This window comes from Amphibalanus amphitrite, unplaced genomic scaffold, assembly GCF_019059575.1.
Source record: "Amphibalanus amphitrite isolate SeventyFive unplaced genomic scaffold, NRLGWU_Aamphi_draft 000514F_arrow, whole genome shotgun sequence".
NCBI classification, from domain to species: domain Eukaryota; kingdom Metazoa; phylum Arthropoda; class Thecostraca; order Balanomorpha; family Balanidae; genus Amphibalanus; species Amphibalanus amphitrite.
The window spans coordinates 142684-161908 of record NW_024882008.1 but is presented as its reverse complement, the minus strand read 5'-3'; the positions used below and the strand labels follow the sequence as shown (position 1 = coordinate 161908).

Sequence of the window (19225 nt, the reverse complement as noted above, 5' to 3'; positions counted from 1 at the left end):
ATTTTTCAGACAGCGACCCTTAGCGTAAACGTAACTTTCCAAGCAAAAATGCTACTTAGGTACCACAGTCCACACTTAAATAAATAATGTTTAGGCCCGTTTAGGTCCGTTTTAGATCAACAGTTCTCAGAAGAAAGAATGTCAACTAGATGGGCGTATTCGGCCGGGTTCATCTGCCGCCGTACCAAAACTCGAGCGAATGCAACTCCACAACATCGACCACGCGTCCAGAGTAGTCTACTCTCCATCCCACCATGACCGGAGCGAACAGCTCACACCTTGCACCTTCCGAGGTGTATTTATTCTAGTGAGGCACGATTATGATCCATGAAAGTATGACTGTTGGCTGTGCGACCCGAGCCGCCCCAGCACTGGAACGTGGGCGGGGCCGACCCGAGGGCGCCCGCCCGGCAGAGTCTCCGCGTCACTGCGCACGCGCACGGTAACGCTCAGTACATCGACTCGGCTGAGTCCACCGACCGAGGCTTCTTGATCTTGACCAGGTTCTTGCTGATGACGTCGTGCAGGGTGGCGTACCGGTTGCGGATTTCGACCAGCGTCAGCCGCAGCGAGACAAACTGCTTCTCGTCGAGCTCCTCCACGGCGCGTCGGTAGTCGTCTATGTGCGGGTACTTGACCACCTTGGAGACCAGCTTGGCTCGGAAGCTGAAGTAGCGCGAGATTTCGTAGAAGTGAGTGGCCGACTCGGTTTCAGCCGAAGCTACCTCACCGAGCGCGTCCTCCTGGATCGAGACGCCAAAGTTGTTGCCGTCCTCGATCTTCGGAATCATGTAGGTCACCCACATCTTCAGCAGATTCGTCTCCTCCATGATTCGCCGGATAATCTGCGACATAAGGGGAAAACGTCAGCAGTCGACAAAGTGAGAGAAATCCGTAAAGGCACCGCCACCTGCGCATGCCTTATTTGCCAGCGCCATCTACAGCCTGACCAGTTAGTTATGTTTTCATTCTTTTCATCGTTAGACGCGCCGGTGCCATTCGCTTACATATGTGGATGGCCAGTCCATGCAGACGGTAAGTGTGAAATTATCGGTCGTACATGGATTTACTCATGGTAAGCCATTGGGCTGTTTTTCTCCGTAGCCAATTGTACACACCAACAAAAATTAATGAAAATATTTCAACGGCCGCAGGGATCGTTAGCCGGTAAAAAAGAAGAAGCGTAACAAAATATGAAAACGAGTCGAATTCAGCCACCAGCAATGACATTACCATTAATCCATCATAGTCGTCTCCTCTCACCGGTTTGAGTATCTCTATGATGTCGGTGATGGGTTTGTTGCACGGCACGGAGCCGTGCGGGAGGAGGCAGGAGGCCGGGGGAGACTCGCCGTCGCCGACGTCCTCGCTGCGTTTGCGCCGTTTGCCGGGCGGCGGCTGTCCATCGGCGTGCAGCGGGGGCGGCACGCCCACCTGCAGAGCGCTGTGGAACTGGCGCAGGTCGGTGGTGGTGAACGGCGCCTGCTCCAGCAGCTCGTTCATCTCCAGGATCCGCTGCGGCAGCACGTCATTGACGACACGCTCGCCCTCCACCTTGATGTCATCCTTGTACTTGGATACCTTCTCCCGTGCTTCCTCCGCCGAAACCTTGCTGTTGGGCATCTCCTGGTGGCGTAGTACATTGGATAAATTACAGTGGTGCGGTTAGCGGTATATCGCAACACACTTTGGTCAACACCAGCAAATCTGTATTAATCAAAGGCTACAAACCAATCAGGTTCTGCAAGCTCACATCATGCTTGAGCAGGGGATTGGCAATATTGTTTGGGTGTGACAAGGTGAAATGTGATGAGAAGTCTGCTTCCTCCTTGGGGCTAAGAAATGTTGCCTTCTTTCTGCAGTGTGGCTACAAAGACTCATTTTGCCAGTGCAAGTGTTAAATCAAAAGGCAGGATTTGTCAAATAAAAATTTGCTTTTACCAGAGTACTAGGCAGTCATATAAGTGAGTTATATGAATTTCAGCCACATCAAACACTGCTGGCTCAGCTCATTTGTAACTTGAAGTTTCATCATGTCTGTGCTCATGGCAGCAGCAAGGCTGCAGACAGCAGAACATGGCAAGTTGAGACATCAATCTGTGCTGGCATCAATCAGTGGAGATTTCTTGTGGTGTGGCACAGATCACAATTCACAAGTTGAAATGCAGATTTTGCATAGAGCTGTGTTGGTAAACACCTCCAGTTACTGTTATAGCCAAGAACCAGCATTTGATACTCCTGAGATCCACAACTAAGTTGAGGCTGAACTGAGAAGAATGACAGTGGTCAAGTGCACCAGCTAGTTATCATTGGCTGTAGCTGGAACTGTCTTCCAGTTTCCACAGGATGTTATTGATGCTGCATCTCTTAACCAGGACATTGCTCAGTCAATGTTTTTATCAGCATGCTGCTGTTTTCCCAAATAAATCATTGCTAACATTTCTTGGCCTCTCATTGGTCAACCAAACAGACCACATGAATTCAATGTAGACCACATGGGTGGCCATGTCAATGTGGCCTCAGAAATTCAAATTTTCATTACCAAAATGATACACTGACAATAGTACCTATGTAATCTCATCACAACCATGTTCAATGCAACACAGAACCTTAGGTCAATCAAACCGAAACTGCAAGGTCGGGCTATTTAAGAACATCTAAAAATCATTTTAAAATGATTACAGTTCAATATTTTTTGTCACTTTTGCTAGGGTTGATGCGTAATAGAGCGGTTAATCACCTGAGTAAAAATGACAAAAAAATATCAAATAGTTTTCATTTTATATTGATTTTAACATTGACATGCTGTCTCAAATAATAGCCTCCCTTCACCTTACAGTGCCAGCACCTATTTTACTATCCTTTACCACAAACCCTAAATCCCAATATTTGAAAAATCTGACAGAAAATTGAAATATTCCGGCTTTCACACAAGCAGATTGTTGTGGGTTGTTGCCTTGGCTTGTTGTGGGTTGCAATTTGAATTGGACGAATTGGACTATATTGAATGAATGGGAGACTTTCAAGCTTACAACATGGGTGTTCTAGTACCACCACGTTATTTTTGCCTAGATCGATCCTGTTACGTCATTAATTTCTACCAATGATATGGAGGGACATTTCTACAGCGTCGTTCACATAAAAATTTTGGCTTTTTTTTCTTTGGTCGTGCCCCTCATGCCAGTCGTGCATATCATAACTGCTATATTTTTGTCATGTAAATTAATCTTATCAAATATAAGATTCCTACAACATGCAATATACAGCGATAATTTTGACGTCATTTTCGAGATTCCTGCCGTCTTTGAAGTTCTCATGGTTTTCCTTGGGTTTTCCAAAATCGTAACCTTGACGCAAAGTGAATTTGTGTGTGTTTTCTTCTGTGTTATTGTGTTGAGAGTGGTCCGTATTTTTGGTGTTTCAAGAAAGTACCACAGAATATCATTTTTTGTGACGACCTGTTGGTTGTTCTTTCATTTGATCTTCAAAATGGAAAATAGGATTGTCTGCAACTTTTAGCTGGGTAAGTGCCTTTTCATTTTATTGTTTGTACTCTTCATATCATGGTTTACTCTAATGAAATTAAAAGAGTAGTTCAAGTTACTTATGCTGAAGCTTGTGGCAATGAACCCAGCATTTATCACAGTCAAACCAACTACACCGCCATTGGGTTCATCCCTCCTCTCTGCCCAGACTGTAAAAACACCTACAAAGCATGCCAAATATGTTCGGCATAGTGGCTGGATCCGCCGAAAATTTCGGCGCATTTGTGGCGTAACTTAACATGCGGCTAAACTCAGTGCATAGCGGCAGCTTATTTTTTTGGGCAGGGCGGACACATACTTTTTTTGACAAAGACAGTCACTGAATTTAGTTGACACGCTGGTCAATTTAGCAGCAGATTTGCCCTGCGGGCGGCTCTGGAAAGGTCTCAGGATGAGACATTATGTCCTGGTCATCATGTGCTCGAATTGGCGAGCCGAGCCGCCCTGATTCTACCAAGCGGAGGAGCGGCAGCCCAGGTGAGGCCTTAACCCTCTCAGGAGATAGGTATGGAAGACCTTGTTGAACATCGCCAAGCATCATTAAGTAATCCTGAGGGCTGTTCACGGGCCCTGTGTGAGGTCGGACCATACACAGCTGTAAGCTCTGCCCACTTTGTGCCTACCTCATCCTTCCATCACCGCACGCAGTGACTGCTGTGGTCGGTCGGAACCGGTTGAGACTGGACCGTCCACCTCACGCAGCCATGACATCAGAACTGCCTACCCATCTCCTACCCCCACGGCTGCTGCCCACACCGTACACACTGCACTCAGCAGTTTGCGGTGCTTGTGAACACCCCTCTGCAGTCAGCAGCGGGTTCTTGCCCACTGCGGTATTGAGGGGAATGAGAGCGCGGATGACCTGGCGAAGCAAGCTGCCGCCCTGCCTTCAAACGCCCGCTTGCTGACCAGGGTGGTTCGTTGTCCGGCCTCGCATTAATGGCGGGACAGCTGGTCCGAGTCACTATTCAAGTCACTCCTCGAGAGCACGCCGCCGCTCCCTATCCCCGGGGAGGACCGCGAGGACCCCATTTCGGTGCACCAGATCACAGATGAGGGCGGGCCACTGGAGCCGCTCGCCCCAGTACGTGTACTGAATCGGCTGTTTCCACTCCGCGGCGTGCCACCAGCACCAGCAGTGCCCAGACAAGCGGCGCCCCGTGCCGAGAAGAGGCTAATATGCCGGAGCACGTGCTGTTCCGCTGCCCGGCCCTCGCCGGCTCCCGGGCCCCGGCAGCCTCGATCACACCGCTCCCCCGATTTTTGTGGCCCCGGAACTTCCGGCTCCGGCCTTGTTTCACGGCGCGACGCTACAGTGCACTAAGCGTATTGAGGTAGGTATTGAATTTCCAAAAAAAAAAAAACTTATTCGGACGCTCAAACATGGGAAAGCGTCCAAGGCCCTGGAAAGCCCTGTCTGGTTGATGTAGCCTTGATTGGTAGATGCGCACATGTGCTTTATATAACAGTGGCTTAATTTTTGCACAAATAGGCACCCAATGTGTAAATCATGCAGAAATTTTAGTGTAAAATCTTTTGCACCGAATTCCGGCGCAAAAGGGTCTCACTGGCGTCCGGCGTAGTGTATGGTTGTTTTCCAATCTGGCAGTGCCTGCATCACAATCAATGAGATTTCAACTTGCTATCTCCTGAGTTTTCCTTGCGGAGTTCAAAAATCCATAATAGTGAAAATCGCCCCAAGCACACCAGACTGATAATTGGATAAAAAAACCAATCCATATGTACGGGAACAATAAATTGACCTAGAAAATTGTCAAAACAGTCCCTTGCCTACTTGCCGGCTGCCAGACCATAATAAATCCATGTTACCATCAACATCAACAATGGAAAAACGCATTCGATAGTTCTTGTAACGTTCGGTTTGGCTTAAGGTGAACAGGTTAGCCTGCAAGGGGGCAAAAACTGCCCAAATTGATATTTTTGCGGTAACAGTTTTTCTGCAATAACTTTTGACTCAAATCTTGCATGAGCTTATTTCTACCAGCATCGTGTTCCTCTCATCGAAACACATCAAATGAATTATACCTTGACAAGGAAAGGCCAACTTGAAAAGTTGACCACAGATCGAGGTCATGACCTGACCAGAAAAGGTCGTGCTGATATCAGTCGATCCCTAACGTCGATCGACTGATAAAGAAGTCGATGTGTAAAAAAGATGTATGATAAGGTGTGCCAAAAACCACAGGGCTGAGGGGGGGGGGGGCAGGAGAAACTGGGGAGTGTTCAAACACTTCCCCATCCCCCAGCAGGGCAAGGGTTAAGTGAGGTTTCGCGGGGCTCAAGAAGACTGATCAGTGATCGTATTGCTTGGCGGGGAACTGGGAAGGAACCTACCCATGCCCTGCCATGTATGTAATGTAGCGCGCGATTATGTTTGGGAGATATTTTGCTCGCTGAGTCGTCTGAGGAGAAACACAGACGTTTTGCGTACAGTGCAATATGATGATCAAAGTTCAGTACTCTGGATGATTGTCTATTATCCTGTGCTGATGGTATGTCGAAGTGTTCCGTTATTGGTATGTCCTGAAAGTGGAATTACTGGAACTGACATGTCGCACTGCTCATTAAAAACGACCAAGGCCGCGGTGAAGGGGAACGAGCTTACCCCCCCCCCCCCCGCAGATGTGCGCAGCGTCACGCGCACGCACAAGGAAGCCGGGCAGCTGGCGGCACAGCTTGCCGGCTGTGCCGTGGGCCTGTCAGTTGGTTGTAGTGCTAAAAGGGAAGAGGTTACATTTTCGCACCATATTTAAACGCCAACCTCGTGTCCTGGCTCATTTAGATTTGAAAAAAACTATGAGCTCACGACGGAAAAATATTATTGCCGGTTTTTCATCCAGTCTTCTTGATATTTGTTATCGAATGGTTTAATGTTTATGGCATAGGTCGGCATTTAGATGGGCTTAAGGTCAAAAGGACACAATTTGGCACACATAAGCATCAACTTTAGCGCAACTTGTGCTAAATATTCAGCGCAAAGTTTCGATTACGCCGAATTTCGGCGCACGAGAGTCCCCGAGGCGTCCGGCGTAGTGTATGTATTTTTTCTTGTCTGGCTTACGTGCTGGTGCTCCAGACTCTGGAGAAGAACCTAGTCCTACCTGAGCTCCTACTGTTGATGGCACAGCATAACTTCTTGCTGGGTTCATTTGGCTATGGTACTGACTGTTCTGCTTGCAAGTTGCAACACTGGCACAGAAACGCCAATCGATTCTTGCGTGAATGTAAGCCTAGGTTAGGTTACACTTGTTTGTCATGTTTTATTTTAAACTGAAAACTGCCCTGTTATGATTCATTGGATTGACCTTTATCATGGAATGGTTTTTTTTTGCAGGGTGAGGATCACAGCAAACACCATGGCTTTTACCGAAGCTATTCCAGAGATAATGGTGTTTAGACCCACCTATGAAGAGTTCAAGGACTTTTCTAAGTATATTGAGTACATTGAGTCTCAAGGAGCGCACAAGGCTGGTGTGGCGAAGGTATGCATTTTGATGATGTTCATTATGTACTGATAAAAAGGCTTAAAGGGCATTTCAAGCTGTTATGTGAATTTCTGGCTTTTATGCAAGATATGTGCTTAAAGACATTTAATTAATAAGTAATGCTCTTGTACAGGAAATACCGTAAAACCAGGTTCTGAAAATGTTCTGTTACTTGATATGCTAATGTGTGTTGTGTTATTGTTCTTTGCAGATTATTCCACCGAAAGAATGGGTTCCCCGCAAAGCAGGCTTCAAAATGGAAGATGTTGGCGAAATGGCCATCAAACATCCCATTGCACAGGTAACTACTAGACATCAGTATCAATGATTGTCTCTTCATTGTTGCTTTTGCTAGGTTCATTCTTTCTACACAATAAGGTTGTAACGCTCCTGTAAAAAGAAAACGAATACGACACCATCATGTTGAGATCCTGACTTACAAACTGCCATAAGTCATCATTCTTGACTGCCCGTAGCATTGCGATGTGTTATAAGTCTGGGTTTGCTCGGTACAGTTCTCCATCATTGCTTTGACATCCCATCTTCAAAACAGTGCCATCTGACTGTTCACACCCTGTCCCGGTCTCTCGCAGGTTGTGACGGGCCGACTGGGAGCCTACAGCCAGGTGAACGTGCTCCGCTCGCGGCTCAGCGTTACAGAGTTCCGCGCGCTGGCCGACGGCCGCCACTACCGCGCTCCGCCGCACGACGACTTTGCCGACCTGGAGCGCCGCTACTGGAAGAACGTCACCTACGTGTCGCCCATCTACGGCGCTGACGTGTGCGGCTCACTCACCGATCCCGACTGCGACGTGAGTGGCGACGGGGCACCGCGGCGTCGGGGGTAGTGTAGAAAGAGATTTTGCTGGTAGAGGCTCTTTGGTGCGCTATTTTAGCGACTGTGCATTTTTCGAGAGTCGTCTTCATTTTGCGGTTATATCCCTAGTTTGTTTAAATTTCTCTGTTCTGTCTCAGTGCGTATAATTCAGTGGCTGCGATTTATTCCACAACATAAGCTATCGATCGATCATTTTTGCCGTCTCACCATGATACATTGAGCTTTCCTTGCTTGTCTTTCAGATATTTTTGACAGGATTATGCTGATCGATTTTTATTTAGTTCGTTGTATGAAATCCTTCGCTTTTTCGTCTTCCTCAGGTCTGGAACATCAACCGTCTGGGCACCATTCTCGATTACGTCGACGAGGACTACGGCCTGAGCATTGCCGGCGTCAACACAGCCTACTTGTACTTCGGCATGTGGAAGACCACGTTCGCCTGGCACACCGAGGACATGGATCTGTACAGCATCAACTACCTCCACTACGGAGCGCCCAAATCCTGGTGAGTCGATCGCATGCTTGGTACAATTGTAGTGATGGGACACCCAGTGCTACAAAAATGTTACCTTTTTGGTCTCATTTGACCTCGTCAGGTGGTACAGTATGTCATTCTGTTGTTCCTGTATGTGTGATCACTGAATGGTGTGCTCTCACTCTGCCGTCTCCGTGGCGTTTCCCAGGTACGCCGTGCCGCCGGCGCACGGCTGGCGACTGGAGCAGCTGGCCGCCGCCATGTTCCCCACAGAGTCGCGCCAGTGCCCCGCCTTCCTGCGACACAAGTCCATCCTGCTCAGTCCGCAACTACTCAAGAAGCACGGCGTGCCCTTCAACCGGGTGAGTGGCGGCGCCGGCCGTGGTGTTGAAGCTGGTGATGCATGCCGTTGGCACCACGCTAGCCGTGTCTTTGTCTTTAGAAGTGAGTTACTCATGCTGCCTCAGTTAAAGAGGTGACTACCGTAAGTTATACGACCAAATTCGTTTTTTATTATAATGTGTATGTAATAACACATTATATAGGTAATGCCAAAATTTACCATTTCGCTGTGTTGCTGTGCCGTTCGCAGATCACGCAGGAGGCTGGTGACATTATGATCACGTTCCCCTACGGCTACCACTCCGGCTACAACCACGGCTTCAACTGCGCCGAGTCGACCAACTTCGCCTCGCCGCGCTGGGTCGAGTACGGCAAGCGGGCCACCCTCTGCTACTGCAAGTGAGTTGGGAGTGGGACCCGGAAGGGGAATCTAACGGGAAAGGAATCCGATCAGTTTCATGGGTGCCTGCTGCCATATTTTTTTAAAATACTTTTTACGGTCTAGCGGCAGGGTTGTATCAACATTCAGCAACGCGGGAAATTTCTTTAATAGGAAACTGATTAATATTTTTGTCTTTGTGCTGTCATTTAAATGAGCTTTGATGTAGCATATCTCTGGTCAAAAGCTTTTTTGAAAACATCGAATGAAAATTATTTTTATGAATGGGAGCTACCCGAACTGACAGATCTCAACCTATCATAGCTAATCATCTTAGCGACAGGTCATTTATCCCGGTCATTTACTAGACGGAAGGCAAAGGGAGTCTGAAGAAGGTAATATTGACCTCTCGTCTCCCCTCCCGTGCCAGGGACGACATGGTTCGGATCAACATGGACACGTTCGTGAAGCGTCTGCAGCCGGAGCGGTACGAACAGTGGCTGAAGGGTGAGGACATCGGACCCCACCCGGAGAGGCCCGACATCATGGTGCCGTCCCACCCGGGCATCGCCGACCGGCCGCCGGCGATCCTCGAGCCAGGGTGAGAGGATGAACGGGGATCTATCTGCTTTAGGCTCTCATGCCGGCAGTGTAAGGTGTGCCTACGTCTGGGGATTGACTTGAGTCTGGGGTCATCAGTGATCAAGTGTCTGCAGGTTGTCCTGCTCGCCATTTTATCGTCTTCATCCACGTTTCACCAAGATTTGTCTTGTTAGAGCGCATGAACCGACTTCTCGTTTTTGAACGCATGCCTAAGCTCGTAATTCGTAAACTTTGTTTTTGACACTGATTGTGTACTTGTAGTTTCACACGAGTGAACATACCGTGCTCGCAGCTGTGCACAGAACCCTCCTAAACACGCCCGACCCCACCGGCGCGGAATCGACCCACCCCGTACCTCACCTTGCATTCTTCGGTTCTTGACGATCCTTTGTGCGTGCCGTCAGGGTGGAGGAGGGTGCCGAGGCGCCGCTGGACGCGTCGGCCGGTCTGCACAAGCGTCATCCAATCCACGAGCGGACGGGCGGCGACCTGAACGATGACGCCGGATCGACGTGCTCTCCGCCGCCAGCCGACGTGGCCGATGTGCCCATGGACTACGACCAGCTACTGGCGCTTCAGGATGTCTACCTGAAGGCCGGCGTGACGGGTGAGCGCTGAATGGGGCCAGTGAGATGAAGCCGGGAAGGTGGACGGAAGGCGAAATCGATTGGGAAGTTTGAATGATAAGAAAGCCGTACAGTTGCTGGTGGGCACTTCATGGTTATTTTGGCGAAATATCTCAGGATGTGGACGATGTGAAGGTCAAGTGTTTGGCTGCAACACAAGAAATTGTCACTCGCTTCATTGCTCAATGCTCATGCACAAGGTCAAATAATGTCAGGGTTAAGACCAACGATGTGTTTTATATTATTTCCTTCCATCGGCTGTCACTTTTCGACCTTGTAGCCGAGATTGAAGTGTAGTTTCTCTTAGCTCTCCACAATTAATGTCTATTGTCACATGTAAACATATTGAGTGACATTGACGGCGCTGTCCGTTCGCAGATGACGAGGACGAGCTGGACCTGCCGCCTCTGGGCCCCGGCCGCGGACGGAGACGGCCGGTGTCCGACTCTGACGACGACTACATGGCCTGTGTGGAGCGCAAACACCGCAAACGCAGGAAGGCGGAGGAGAAACGCCTGCTCAGAGAGAGGCAGTGCAAGAGGCGCAAGGCCAATAAACCCGTGGGCGCGGAGTACACTTCCTCAGAGGAGGAGATGCTGGCAGACGCTGTCAAATCGGAGCCTATGGTACCGCAAGTCGGAAAACGCAGGCGGAAGAGCATAGTCAAAACGGAGGTGAACGCTGAAGGGGATCCATCAACAGAGATTGACTCGACGGCTATTAAAAGCGAGCCTGGGCCATCTGGAATAAACACGTCTAAGAGAGCAAGGCAGAAAGTCAAGCAAGGAATTAAGAAGGAGGTGAAACTGAAAGTGGAGGAAGACAGTGAGGCAGACGTCAAGTCCGAGTCTGAATCAGAAGGTGACAGTGGCGAGGAGTACCGTCCGTCCTGTGCCGTGAAGACAGGCGTAGGAGGTGGGAAGCGGACGATAAACTTGCGCCACCAGCCTGCTCCCAAAGCTCAGCACACAGATGACACACTCATCCCAGACCATGTATTTGAGGAGCGGCAGCGTAAGTTCTTGGCGAATCTGTTTGTGTCGGTGGTCGGCTGGCTGCGGGAGAACGACAGTCTGGAGCGCTGGAAGGCTTACCAGCTGCCCTCTGCCACCAATGAAACTCCTGAAAAGGATGCAGCGACGTCCCAGACGCAGACGGCGAACGTCGCGAAACCAACTGATCCAGAGGCCTCGAAGACGGTTGAAGAACAACTGCCACAGAAGTCTGGATCTGGTTCTGAACATCCGGAGACGCCCGCTGATGATTCAAAAACGCCGTCGGTCTCGGATATCGGTGCTGGAGGGTCTCCTGATCCCTCCAAAGCGATCCTGCCGGATTCCTCCGCAAAACAGTCCACAGAGCCAGCAGCGACGGAGTCAAACGTGTCTGAAGACGTGAAGGTGCCGGACGTACCTGCGACTGAAGAGACAAAATCTCAGCAACCAGCGCCGCTCGAACAAATGTCCGCATTGGAAGTCATAACCACGCTGACCGTTCCCAACTCAAACGCGGACCCAGGGCTACTAACGCCACCGCCGCCCAAGCTGTCGCCACAGCTTGCCGCGCCTCCGGCCGGTGTGCCCGACGGACCGTCTGTGTTAGAGAGCAACCCGGAGCAGACACAGCCCCCAGAGGTCTCGCTGGCGCCAGAGGAGGGCACGTCGCCGTCGGGTGCGGTATCGGTCACACCCCCGCCCGCCCTTTCACCGCAGCCGGCGGTATCGGAAGGTCCCGAGGTGGCCGACACACTGGCAGATGAAGGACAATCAGCACAGGACAAGCCTCCCTCGCCTGGAGCTGTGGCGCCCCCGGAACAGGCGTCGCCGCCGGCTCTCACGGGTGATCCATCCACTAGTCCTCCCCAGCCAACCGTGTGCGAAAACCAGCCTTCTTCCCAGCCTCAGACTGAGAAGGAGCCGAGCGCTCCCCCGGCCACCCCAGTCCAGGAGCCCTCACCGGCGGGGGAGCAAGTTACCCCGAATCAGACGCCTCCTGCAGTCATCACCGCAGATAACAAGCCCTCCGTAGCAGTTACTCAAAAGCTGAAGAATGCGGATCGTCTTACTCTCGTATATTACGCGATGCGGGATCTTCGAACTACGGTCGGCCATCGCAGAGACCCATTGGGCCGCTTCCGTTTCTTGGAGAGGCTGATGAAAGAGGTGAAGCTGTCGGCCTTCAACATACGCCTTATCAAACTGCTTCAGAAGGAGTGTCTGCGCTGCAACGCGCCGGGGATATCAGAGCTTCGCGCCGAGCGGCGGGCTAAGAAGCAGGCCGAAGAGGCGGCCAGGATGGAGGAGGCACGTAAGGCGGAGGCCGCCAGGATTGAGGAACTCATGGCCGAAGCCGCCAGGGCAGAAGCCGCCAGATTGGAGGCCGCCAAAGCTGCGTCTGAGGCGTCGTTACAGGACAGTGCAGGCGCCGATAACAGTGGGAGCAGTGTTGCTCCGGACAGCGCTAATGATACCCCTCAGCCAGCTGCCTCCCTGGGAGCTGGTAAGACTGGTAACGGAGCAGTGAGTGGCGTTAGTGCCTCAGTCGGAAACGCCAAGAAGGCCCTGGCGACTAAACTTCTCAATAAGCGCGCCGCGGCGGTACCTGCAGGCGCGAACGGCCAACAGACGTCCCTCAACGGCAAGACAATCGTGATCGTAGGCCGGACGGACGGTGTGGCGGGCTCACCACAGCGCGGCCAGGCGCCGACTGGGAGAAAGGCCAACGCCACCCCGCAGCCGCCGCGGGCGCTGTCCATGCAGGAGGCGCGCCGGTACTTGCAGCTGGTGAAGGCGAGGATGGCTGGCGAACAGGGCCGACCGACTCCGGCGCCGCAGAGACCAGCGGCTGTGAATGGTGCGGGGTCAGCCACCCAGCCCTTGTTGGCGCCCAAACCGGCTGCAGGGGTGACACAGACCACTGGAAAGCTGAAGCTGGTGGCGAAGAACATGCCGTCAGAGGCGTCGAGATTGACGGTAATCACCCCATCCCAGGCAAGACTGCTGTGCCATTTGAAGCAGCTGAAGTCGAACACAGGAGGGCCGACCAGGGTCCCCAGTAAGCAGCGACAGCCGGCTCGACGACCCTCCATTTTGCGTAAGACACCGCAGGCCGCGGCCGCCCGCGCCGCCACTGCCCCCGCCTCTTCTGCCTCCTCTGTCTCTGCCGCCGCTACTGTTACCTCCGCTGCCTCCACCGCCTCCAGCCCCGCCGCCGCGGCGGCTACCGCCTCCACCCCCGCCTCCGCTGCCTCCACCGCCTCCAGCCCCGCCGCCGCTGCCTCCACCGCCTCCAGCCCCGCCGCCGCTGCCTCCACCGCCTCCAGCCCCGCCGCCGCTGCCTCCACCGCCTCCAGCCTCGCCGCCGCGGCCGCTACCGCCTCCACCCCCGCCTCAGCCGCCCATGCCGTCTCCTCGGCACCTGCCGCCAGCAACCATCCGCAGAAATCGTCGCCGCAGAAGAGCCCTGGCGTATTCAATATTCGAGCCTCTGTGGCAGATTCAATGAAGCGGTACCGGGCCCTGGCTCCGTCTCCGATCATCAAAGCAGAAGCGACCCTGACTCCGTCTCCGATCATCAAAGCAGAAGCGACGCAGCCTTGTGGCGCTAACTCTGCTCGACAGTCATTAGCCGTCCGTACTACCATCCAGCCTTGGAACGCTGCCGGCGTAGGTACTGTGCGTCCCCGCGGTAGAGGCACACCTCGGTTTTCGACCAGGCCGGTAGGGACGGGGCGCGCCCAGCCCGGTACATACGGAACAGCGACTCCCGGCGGAGCAGGCCCCCAGCCGCGGGCCGCAGCCACCCGGCCAGGGTTCGTGAGGGTGAAGGGTGTCACCATTCAGTACCCCCTAGTGACGGCAGGAGCCGGCGGGGATTCTCGGGGTGCAGCCTCGCAGCTTACCGTTCCGACGACACTAGCTAACGGAGCAGGTCAAAACGTGTCTCTACTGTCATCAAGAACTAGTCTTCTGAAGGTCGCCGTCACGCCCAACTCGCCGTGTCAGAGCGTCCACCCGACTGTTCAGTCTCCGGCGAACCTGAAGCTGGACGTTCTACCACAAACGGTAGCGTTGCCTCGCTCGTCTCCTCAGACGATGACCGCTTCCCCTACCCCTGTCTCTTCGGTGGTCACGTCTCCTTCGACTGTAGCAACCTCTGCTACTGAATCACCTACGTTAAACAGTGACGATGCTTCCGCTATGAAAGCGCTGCTGGACGCCATCTTTTCCTCACCGACCGCGACGGTTTTAACGCCTCCCGAGACCGGATCGAACAGTGCTGCTGTCCCTTCGGGGGAGACCGCTGTGCCGGTATCCACCCCAGGCCTGCAGAGTACATTACCAGTTGCGTCTGAGCCTTCTTCCCAGACGGCTACTTTCTCCTCGCCACAGCCGAGCAGGAGTGCGTCTGGAGACTCTCAGTATCAGGCGGATCGACTGGCCTCCCCTCTACCAGCGCAGAACTCTCCATCCATCACCGCGACAGCTCAGAAGTCGCCTACTATCTCAGGCGTCACACAACCCAACTCCGTTCCTGCTCAGCAGACTATCTACCAAGTGGTCACCACTTCCTCTACGAGCTCCCCTCAGTCGGCTGCGCGCTCAGTTACCTTCACCGTCTCTCAGTCCACGGGTAGTTCAGTACCGATGACTGAGACCGTCCCACAAACTGCAGCTGGCGGCTCATCCTCCGACGTTCTGCCCCTCGGTGCGCTGCCGGATGATAACGTGGCGGCTATCAGACAGATTTGCGCCGCTACGGCTGTTGGGTACGGTACAGCCCCCAATAAATCGTCTAAGACGTACTCCGCTGTTGGCCAGCAGCCGCGGCCGACGCTAACTCAGCAGACGCCACCGCAGCCGATCCCGCCGCGGCCGCAGCAGATGATCCGTGGTTCACGCTGCGTCACCTATCGCTACCAGGAGAACCAGCCGTCGGCGGCGGCTATCAGGCCCCAGCAGGTGCCCACTGCGCCCCGCCCCGCCCCGCGGCCGCCCACCGCTCAGCGGCCGCAGCTCCCGTCCATACAGACACTGAAGGACGGAATAGTCCAGAAGCTCACCGCCACCCAGCTGGCTCAGCTGTCTTCAGTAACTGTTCTGCAAGTGGGGACGGCTTCGTCGGCGGCCTCGAATTACCAGAACTCCGCGCCCGTCTACTACCGGCCTGCTGAGCCAGCCAACTACCAGAGCACCACGTCGGCCAACTACCAGACCCCCACGCCGGTCGGTCACTACTACACCGACGAACCGATTGGATACCGATCGCGCGCCCCGTCCCGGCCGCAGCACGAGGGGTGGGCGCAGCATAAGGCGGCCAACAGTGTTCTACAGGCGGCGCTACAGGGACAGGCGGCACCGACAGCCCGGCCGGCGGCCAGGGCACACTACGGCAGGCCACAGCAGAGGACCGCGCCGCTTCAGAAGGCCGCCGTGCCGACCCAGCAGCACCAGGTGGTTGTGCTCGATGAGGAGCCTGAAATGCGGCCTGTTCAGCAATCTGCAGTGCCCAGTCAGCAGACGAGTGTGCCCGCTCAGCAGCCTGGAGTGCCCGCTCAACAGCAGCTTGGGGTACCCGCTCAGCAGCCTGGGGTACCCGCCCAGCAGCCGGCCTCCGCGACCACCTCGACCACGCCCCAGGCGCCGCACCGCCGAAACAGACCGGTAAGTGGGCAGAACTAGCCAAAACATATGTATTTTTAATTGCGGCGTACTGCGTTGTCGCATTGATCTCATGATATCTATTAGTCATATCGTGAACGTTCGCTGTACCTGATGGTGATGGCGTATTAGCTACACATGCTATGTATATCGTGAGGTACAAAGCCATACCGCTTCAAATACTGCTCCATGCTTAATCGTGCACGCCTTTTATTCTGTTGCCTTCTCCATCAATTATTTAAATCATGACTACGCCCCATACTATTTTCCATCTAACGCAATCGTATCACTTCCCTGCAGTCCGGCCCCATACGACCCGGGGACTCTCGCGTGCCCAAGAAGGGCGAGTCGGTGACTGCGCTCCACCCGGACGGCACGTACCGGCGAGGGATCGTGGAGCGACGCATAGAGCGGTCCACGTTCACAGTTTCCCTGCCGGACGGATCACAGCGGAGTGATATATCGCCCAAACAGCTCACGGTAAGGGTTGGGTCAAGGAGATAGTTGAGTGTGATGGGGAGAAGAGGCGCATAACAGAACATCGGTTCGCTTTCAATTGTATGGCGAGTGGCTAGATTTTTAGATGTTCCAGGATTATGAACAACTTCGTTTGATGCGGTTTGTTATGAAGTTAATGGTAAACGTCTAATACTGCATAAAAAACCTCACGCTCACTAGAATCTTGTCGTACGAGCTCAGAAACCAACCTTCTTTTCAGCCATTGCTTGCGAAATCCCTTTTAATTGTATCTTGCCGCATTCTCTGTTACGATTTTTCCCGTAGAAATTCCGTCATTCGAGGATCCAACATCTGTCCGGGTTACATGTGCGACCAATAAACATTCGACAAGCCGGCATGTCAGTGCCTTTCCCGTCCGACTGACTAACAGCTAACGCCGGCCGTGATCCGTGTGTGTCTCCTCAGGAGATGTCGGGGAATATCCTGTGTCAGTTACCGGAGGTGGGCGCGCCGCTGCTGCTCCGTGCGCCCGCAGACAGCGAGCCCGTGCCGGTGACTTACGTGACACGGCGCTGCTTCGTCGAGTACCAGGTAGGTAGAAATGGGGGAGCTGGTGGGCGGGTGGCTGTATTATGTTCAGGATGAGAAACAGCAGCGTCCGGTAATGAAAAGATGTCCAAGGGATGGGCTGATCGTGCTACGTTTATTACTGTTAGCGGCATGGGGCGTGGGTTTGTACGAAATGCTTTTTTCTTCGTTCTGTGGTTTATCGATAGATAAGTATTTCGCAACTTCAAGAACATTTGATACTAAATTGAACTGCTCACGTCATGTACGAGTACCTTTCCGATTCACATAACCAATCTTCTCGTACCCCCGTAACTGTACCGCTCACTCTGCGCCAGGGAGCTGTACCATTGACTGCCCGTCCGTTCGGCAGGTGTCGTTCCGTGACGGCAACCCTAGCGTCTTGGTGCCCAGCGGCAAGGTGATCCGCCAGCGCACCCTGCTCAACTAGCCGTCAGGGCTCGTCACCCGGTGCCGCGGGGTACGCCGGACGGGCGACGGGTCTACACCGGAGCAACCCAGCGCCGCCGCAGCAGAAGTACAATATTGGAGAGTATGAGGGAGTTCGGACCTAGCACTGGGGGACGAGACGTCTCTAGAGCGCACTGTAGAGACAAGTGACGGCCGCCCGGGCCAGGCAGCCGGGCGGTGTGTGTGGTCAGTGCCGCGCCGTCCCAGGTCTTGATAGTGCACCGCGGTCCGACGCACCATCGCGAACTGACCTGCCCGGACTGTCAGTGAACTACCGGCCGACTGTCGGCACACGCTCCAACAGGCAGACTTTACAAATACGTGTTTATGGGGGCTCTGCGCGAAGTGAGGTGTCTACGTTTGCGGTAAACTGCACTGTATTTTTTGATAATTTGGTTAGTGATTTGCGGGAATCTGTGTTTTATTTTTGGTTCATTGGTAGTTTACCTAGCAAGACTAGTTCTAAATTGTTGCATAATACTGCTTATGAGAGAAAGCTGGCGGCCAGTACAAATTCTATGTTGTAGTTATATAATCGTAGGCTTTCAGGCCATACCATCTCAGTGTTCCAAAGACAGTAGACTACCTGAAGATATTATGTTGCGCCATATTGCTATAGAACGTGTGTCTATCATCGGCTTTCCTATTGCGTATTTAATTTTTCACGAATTTATCGTTCCGTTGTCTTTCTGTAGAGCACAGCGTAAGTGCTTAGAGCATATTTCCAACAAAGTGCGGCTGCATTCTATTCCTGACAATTTCGGCGTTAATCTGAGCTTCAAGAAAGTGTGGTTGCCATCTATTCCTGACATAATTTCGGCGTTGAGTGCAAGCCCGAGCTTTGGTAATTAGTGCCGGTGTGTTGCGTTGGTAGCTGACGACTGCTGAAGGATGTTTGGTCTTGCCAGCTGCCTCTTGCCAGCCGCAGCATATTCCGCGTGTCTACCCATCCCGATCAAATCCTACTTCGGCTTAGGAGATATCATCTTTCGTACGTGACGCTCCTTACGATTTTCTTTGTACAAACGCTCTTGGGCTTGTGACTTTTGGTCACATGTGAGGTGTCTAACACGCTATCGCACTTGGACAATTTTCTCACCAGCCACTCATTCGTTGTGTATGCTTTTATTTATGGTTTCCTGTGAGAGCTGGGCCCATTCGGAGGCGTTGAATATACGTGGTGTGAGTAGAGTGACCTGCGTGAAAACTGGCTCTACGGTGATTAAAAAGGATTCGAGAATCAAAGAATCTGAGTTAAGAGAATCCAAGACACCTTATCGTGTAATGTAATATTTGGATGGGCAACTGAATACGATTGCATGAGTCCATGACTGCTGAAAGTACCTATGAATCTTGCCAGTCGTTCCATGATTCGAATACAGGGTCCTTGGGTCTTGAGCGTAAACAAGAATTACAAATCCCGCCCCTGGGCACCAGTCATTGCAGTCGGATCCGGTTACTGGTTAGTTCAGTTCACGCAAGATTAAAAAAAATCGTTTGATGGGTGAGCTTGGTGGCCGTGGCTCCGGGATTTCTCTATATACCGTGGCTCCGGGTTACCTCGCTACGCAACGCCTATTACAAATGGGCAAATGGCTGATACTTGGCTTGATTCCACGGTCTCACTACCCGACTTTGCCGGCTACCGGTTCACCGGTGATAGCTAGGTGATAATTTTGACATCATCCAATCGACAGTTTGACGTACCGCTGGTAGATGACAGCGTGACCTTCCGTGTCTAGCGCCAGAGTATA

The 19225-nt window shown here is 52.7% G+C and overlaps 2 protein-coding genes across 6 annotated transcripts; one reads left to right on the top strand and one right to left on the bottom strand.

Moving 5' to 3' along the window:
* Positions 1–279: 279 nt before the first annotated feature.
* Positions 280–4187, bottom strand: LOC122393064 (proteasome activator complex subunit 3-like). 5 transcript variants are annotated; one of them, XM_043388662.1, is made up of 3 exons: positions 4169–4187; positions 1264–1626; positions 280–845 (listed from the first exon to the last, which is right to left on the bottom strand). In XM_043388662.1, the coding sequence occupies exons 2-3, from the start codon at positions 1621–1623 to the stop codon at positions 450–452; spliced, it is 756 nt and encodes a 251-aa protein (XP_043244597.1). In that variant the 5' UTR covers positions 1624–1626; positions 4169–4187; the 3' UTR covers positions 280–449. The 5 variants fall into 5 exon arrangements, with proteins under 5 accessions (XP_043244597.1, XP_043244593.1, XP_043244594.1 ...); XM_043388658.1 differs by lacking the exon at positions 4169–4187 and adding an exon at positions 2933–3016; XM_043388659.1 differs by lacking the exon at positions 4169–4187 and adding an exon at positions 2957–3014.
* A 2719-nt stretch (positions 4188–6906) lies between these two features.
* Positions 6907–18660, top strand: LOC122393063 (nascent polypeptide-associated complex subunit alpha, muscle-specific form-like). The gene is made up of 12 exons (XM_043388657.1): positions 6907–7048; positions 7263–7352; positions 7645–7863; positions 8210–8394; positions 8573–8726; positions 8957–9105; positions 9516–9686; positions 10093–10295; positions 10693–15977; positions 16275–16454; positions 16899–17024; positions 17374–18660. The coding sequence occupies exons 1-12, from the start codon at positions 6923–6925 to the stop codon at positions 17449–17451; spliced, it is 6966 nt and encodes a 2321-aa protein (XP_043244592.1). The 5' UTR covers positions 6907–6922; the 3' UTR covers positions 17452–18660.
* Positions 18661–19225: the final 565 nt, after the last annotated feature.